Source organism: Danio rerio, chromosome 3 (genome assembly GCF_052040795.2).
Source record: "Danio rerio strain M-AB ecotype USA chromosome 3, GRCz13ab, whole genome shotgun sequence".
Classification (NCBI taxonomy): Eukaryota; Metazoa; Chordata; class Actinopteri; order Cypriniformes; family Danionidae; genus Danio; species Danio rerio.
In genome coordinates, this window is record NC_141023.1 from 8,800,952 (window position 1) to 8,807,500 (window position 6,549).

General features: G+C 32.4%; 1 protein-coding gene across 1 annotated transcript in view; it reads right to left on the reverse strand.

Annotated features, from left to right (window-relative positions):
- Window positions 1–6,549, reverse strand: part of hlfa (HLF transcription factor, PAR bZIP family member a) — a 30,966-nt gene that overhangs the window by 1,086 nt on the left and 23,331 nt on the right. Inside the window, 1 exon segment of the mRNA NM_001077334.2 lies at window positions 2,126–2,340. Coding sequence (NP_001070802.1) covers window positions 2,126–2,340 — 215 coding nt within the window.

Here is a 6,549-nt window from a genome sequence, read left to right on the forward strand (position 1 = left end):
AGCTCCAACCCTAATCAAACACTCCTGAACAAGCTAATCAAGGTCTTACTATGTATACTTGAAATACCCAGGCAGGTGTGTTGAGGCAAATTGGAGCTAAACCCTGCATGGACACCGGCCGTCCAGGACCGAGATTGGTGACCTCTAGCTTAGTCCATAGGTCTCAAACTGGATTCCTGGAGGCCGCACATCTGCACAGCTTTGCTCCAGCCTTAATCAAACACAGCTGATCCAACAAATCAAGGTGTTCCAGACTACTAGAGACTATTAAATAGGTGTGCGTTGGAGGTGGCTGTAGCTAAACTGTGCAGAGCTGCGGCCCTCCAGGAACTGAGTTTGAGACCACTGGCTTAGTCATCAGGGATGCCCTTCCAGCTGTAACCCAGTATAGGGAAACACCCATACACTCTCATTCACACACATACACTATGGACAATTAAGCTTATTCAATTCTTCTATAGCGCATGTGTTTGGACTGTTGGGGTGACCCACACCAACACGGGGAGAACATGCAAACTCCACACAGAAATGCCAGCTGACATAGCTGGGACTTGAACCACAGCTCTAACCACTGAGCCACCGTGCCGCCACAATGTTTTATAGTTTTTGGGTTTAGAATGTTTATAGGGTTTAGAATTTTTTAGCTCCTCCCCCTACTTCTAGAGGCTCCACCCACCTTCTGTCACTTGCGTTTTTTTTTTTTTAAGATTAATTTTTGCCTTTTTTTAGATAGGACAGTATTGAGACAAGAAGCGAAGTGGGAGAGAGAGGAGAGGGTAGAGTCGGGAAATGTCCCCCAGTTGGGATTTGAACTCGGGACGCACTGAAGTGCTACCGCACTATGTCAGTTCGCTAACCACTAGGCTATTGCGCCGACAATATTTATCATTCTGATGCTTGGAACTTTCTCAGTCCTGTTTTGAATTATTGCTATTTTGCGATGCCGCGTGAAATTTGCATCACTAGTGACGTGCTTCATATTTGAGTAAATATAGATTTACATATCTATACATACAGTATCAAACTGTTAAGAAGTTATGATTTTGTAATTTGCCAGTTATTAATAATAATAATTGCAAATTTATAAAAAGAGTTCAAACTATTTCTTCAAATAATTATAGACTACAGAAAAAAGGTAAATATAAATTTGAAAACAAAAAAAGGACTTACAGATATTAATATTAATGACAATAGCAAACATTTTCTGAATATTTGTGAAAAATAATAACATAAATAATTCTGCTCATTTTGTTATAATTAATAATAATAATGATCATAATAATAATAATAAAAATAATAATAGTAATAATAATAATAAATAAATAAATAAATAAATAAATATATAAATAAATAACCCCAAAAAATTCTGAAACCTAATAATAGTAATATATAACCCCAAATATATGGTGAAAAAATATAATAATAATAATAATAACAACTGGGAAAAATAATGGTATATAATTTATTAATAAATGGTATATACAGATATTAATAATAATGGCAGTTGCAAAATAAAACAAACTAGAAAATGTGTTGTTTAATTACTGAATATTTGTGTAATAACTACATTAAAAATAGTGATAATTTTAATAATAATAATAATAATAATAAAATTTGTGTCTCTCTCCCTAAATATTTACAAAATATAACAACATCAACAACAACAACAATAATAATAACAATAAATAATAATACATAAAAAGAACTCAAATGTCTCCTCCAATAGATATTTACATATAACATAGAAAACAGGTAAATATTAATTTTAATAGACAAAATGGATATACAGGGATTATTTGACAAAACAAAAACACTTATATTTCTAAATATTTGTGAAACATAAAAACAACAACAACAACAATAATGGCATGAATAAATAAATGACCCAGTTTTTTTTTTTGAATAATAATAATAATAATAATAATAATAATAATAATAATAATAATAATAATAATAATAATAATAATATTAATATTAACAGCAATAATAATAATAATTATTATTATTATTATTATTATTATTTGTACAAAATAAAATAAAAATAAATTGAAATTAAATTAAAATGGCTAAAATCCTGGTAATGAACACAGACTGAAATGCCCTCGTGTGAGTGTGATCATTTTACCTTTAAGTCCTCTGGAATGAAGACCTTGCGTGCCTTCTTGATCATAGGCTGTGGCTTGAGCTCCTCTGCGCTGAACTTGCGTTTGCGCGGGTCGAAGATCTCCTGTCCTGGGACGCTGGAGAGGGCGAGGTCTGCAGGGTCCGGCTCATATGCCAGCGGCACCTGGATGGAGTCTGGGTCAATGGGACTGGGGGTATCACGAGACGCCGGCAAACCTGGGACACAGGATAGACAGAAAAATCCCATCACAATGATAATATTGACTCTAAAATCTGTTCATGCATTATGAAACATTTCTGATAATAAGATAACTTAAAATCATCAAGCATTTCTTTTTTTTTTTTTTTTTTACTTAAGCAACATGAGAGAGCCGGAAAACCTGGAGCACAGAACAGACAGAAAAATCACTACTATTATTATTATCATTTAATTATTAAATAAATATTAAATAAATAAATAATATTTACTCTTCAAATAGAAACAACAACAACACACGATAGTAATTGTTATTTATTTTTATTATTTTTTATTATTATATAACAACAACACACTATTAATATTATTATTTTTATTTATTATAACAACAACAACAACATTATTATTATTACTATTATAACAGCAACACATTATTATCGTTGTTGTTGTTATTATTATTATACCAGCAACACACTTTTAACATTATTATTTTTATTATTATAACAACAACAACACAATAATATTATTATTTATTATTATTGGTTATGGTTATAATTATTTGTTATTATTATTATTACTACAACAGCAACAACATATTATTATTATTTTTTTTATTATTATTGGTATTATTGTTATTCTTCCTATTATTATTATTATTATTGGTATTATTATTATATTGATTATTATTATTATTGGTATTATTGGTATCATTATTATTATTATTATTATTATTATTATTATTATTATTATTATTATTATTGGGATTATTATTATTATTGATATTACTGGTGTTATTATTAAATTTATTATTATTTTTTAAATTATTATTGCTATTATTATTATTATTATTATTATTGTTGTTGTTGTTTTTATTATTATTATTATTATTATTATTATTATTATTTTTGGTATTAATATTATTATTATCATTGGTATTATTATTATTAGTATTAGAAGTATTTGTACTACTATTATTATTTTATTTTGCTATTATTTTTCTTATTATTATTATTATTGGTATTATTAATATTATTTACTATTGTTATTTTTTATATTATTATTAGTATTAGTATTACTATTATTATTATTATTATTTTTATTACTATTATTAGTATTGCTATTATTATTATTTTATTATAATTTTATTATTATTGGTATGCTAGGTATTATTATTATTATTATTATTATTATTATTATTATTGGTATTATTATTATTATCATTATTGTTGTTGTTATTATTATTGTGTTGTTGATGTTGTTGTTGTTTTAGGATTGGAAATCCCTTAAAAACTTCAATTAATATATTAACCAGCAATATAGCATCAGATATTGAGTTGTTATATCAATGTTTGACCACGAGAGGGCACATAAACATAACTTATCTTCTATACCGACATCCACATACAAAAAACATCACAAAAATATCACTGAACTTTCCTAAAATACTGATCTATGTGATAAACACAACACTGCATAACATTACAGAACAATACCAAACAAGAGTAAATAATATTAATGTTTTTGTATGATGTCATATATGGTCAGCTTCAGAATGATACACATAAAATAAAAACAATAATAAAAACAAACAAACAAACACGAGTTATATTAGATCAGGCTTTTTACTTTAAAACACACAACAAACATACTCTAAGCTTTTCAGGCTGAATTATTATTTTATTTAAACACAAAAGGGTCATATTTTTGTATATTTATCTATAAACATTAATATTGACAAAAAATACAATAAATATCTGTAGTAGATCACAACATGATGCGCTTTAAATATGCATTCATCACACGCTTTAATGCTACAAATAATTCTGTGTATTTCCTCACACACATACAGTACAGTACAGTTCAGTTGTACTGTAACTGAAAATGAATGAGTGACTGATTTACTAAAGACGTCAAACAAACTGTGCGTGTGCGTGTGTGTGTGTGTGTGTGTGTTGATTACTGAAGGATTTGAAGCTCAACTGTGGACTGATTTCAGAGTCATTGAACAGGAACTGGCAAATGTCCACACACACGTACACAAACACATATGCACTCGTTCTCTCTCTCTCAAAAGTTTAATGGGTGGGTTAAACTTAAAAAGGTTTTTTTTAATACAATAAAAAGCCCTGCGTGCCTTAGCGGTCAAGTCTTTTAGAGCTTGACTGAAGTGTCCAGAAGCTGTGATTGTCAGACCCAAATAACTATAAGAGGTGACGTGGTCAAGAATTGTTCCTCTGATTTTAAAAGTGTGTCTTTTTTTATCAGCCAGACGAGGTTTTTTACAGAAGATCATGATCTTGGACTTCTGCATGTTAATGGGCAATGCCCAGTCTGTGCTGAACTCCTCCAAGATGGAGAGACTGTGGTGAAGACCCTCTTCATGAGGAGACAGAAGCAGCAGATCATCCGCATACTCTCTCTCACTCTCACTCTCTCACTCTCTCTCTCTCTCTCTCTCTCTCTCTCTCTCTCTCTCTCTCTCTCTCTCTCTACCATTAATGAAAAAAGTTGGAGATTTGCAATGGAGAGTCCTTCATGGGGCTATTGCTGTAAACTCTTTCATTTCAATTTTAAATCCTGAAATTAGTCCGCTATGTCCTTTTTGCAATGAAAGAGAAACCATTTTTCATGTCTTTGTGAAATGTGTTAGATTGGGTCCATTGTTTAAGTTATTGCAAAGTGTTTTTGCTAGATGTTGTGAGACTTGCTCGGTTGAAACATTCATCTTCGGTTTTAAATATGTAAGGAGTAAGAGATTTTCTTGTCAATTATTGAACTTTATACTAGGACAAGCAAAAATGGCAGTGTATGTGAGCAGAAGGAGGAAAATTGAAAATAGCACACAACATAATGTAGTAATTGTTTTTTCAAGCATGATACAAGCAAGAGTCTTAGGGTGCTTTCACACCTGTGAATCGATTCAGTTGTTCCGAAACAGAGATTACAATTGTTACATTGTTGCTCTTTGCTCTTGGAGCGGTTCGCTTTCACACAGCAAAGTTTCTAATCGGACCAAAAGAGCTAAAACAAGTCACGTGCGAGTAAACTCTCCTCACATTGGTCAGAGTGTCAGGGTTTATTTTGCAGCATCCCGCTAAGCTGTCAGGAGAGATGGTGGTTTGGTGGTGATTGACAGGGTGCGCGCGTGACGTGTCTGAGATGCGGTGGGGAGGGGTGAGAAGGGTGCGCAACGATGCCTATTTGAGGACCGGGAGGGAGACGCGAGATTACCGGGAGATCATCACTCGTTTGCGGGCATCCGGAGACTCTGGAAACTTCCCGCCATACTCATAAATCTCTCTTCATATAGCCGTATGCCTATTACATATCCATAAAGCACTGTGATATAACCGCGCTCGGATCGGATCGCTTTCTCACTTCAATCGAACCGCTCCAGGGTTCGTTTCAATCGAGCCGAGACCACCTCATTCAAGCGATCTCGGAGGGATTACTTTGGCGCGGAACAGAGTGCGATTGCCCTGTTCACATATGCCAATCAAACCGCGCTAACTGGGCAAACGAGACAGGTTCCGAAACAAAAGTGTAGGTGTGAAAGCACCCTTAACTGATTTTAGTTACTATATACAAACGGATGATTTGGAAACTTTCGAAAATATTTGGTGCTATAATAATGCTTTGTGTTGCGTAGATGAAAACAATGTTGTTTTTACACTTATTTGAAATGTATAGTTTTTCTTTGATGTAAATTGAATTGACTAATTTATAGTAATATTGTGTCTGTTTTAATGTTATAAAGTTTTTGTAAAAATCAAAAATCTCTCTCTCTCTCTCTCTCTATCTCAAAGCACTCTATAAACACACACACACACACACACACACACACACACACACACACACACACACACACACACACACACACACACACACACACACACACACACACACACACTCACATTTGTTTGTTTTTGTGAAAAGTGGGTACATTACATAGATTTCCATTCATTCTTTACTGTCCAAACTTTATATTGTATTGCCTTCACCTCACCCTACCCCTAAACCCAACCATCACAGGAGACTGTGTGCAGCTTTACTCTCTGAAATAAACTCATCCCGTGTGATTTAGAAGCTTTTGAGAAATAAAGACGTCAGCAATGTCCTCGTATTTCACCTCCTTTTTGTGATACCTGTGTCATTATATAGATTTGTGTCACAAAAATACACGCGCACTCGCACACACACTCTTCATGACACACTGCTCGGCTAATAAC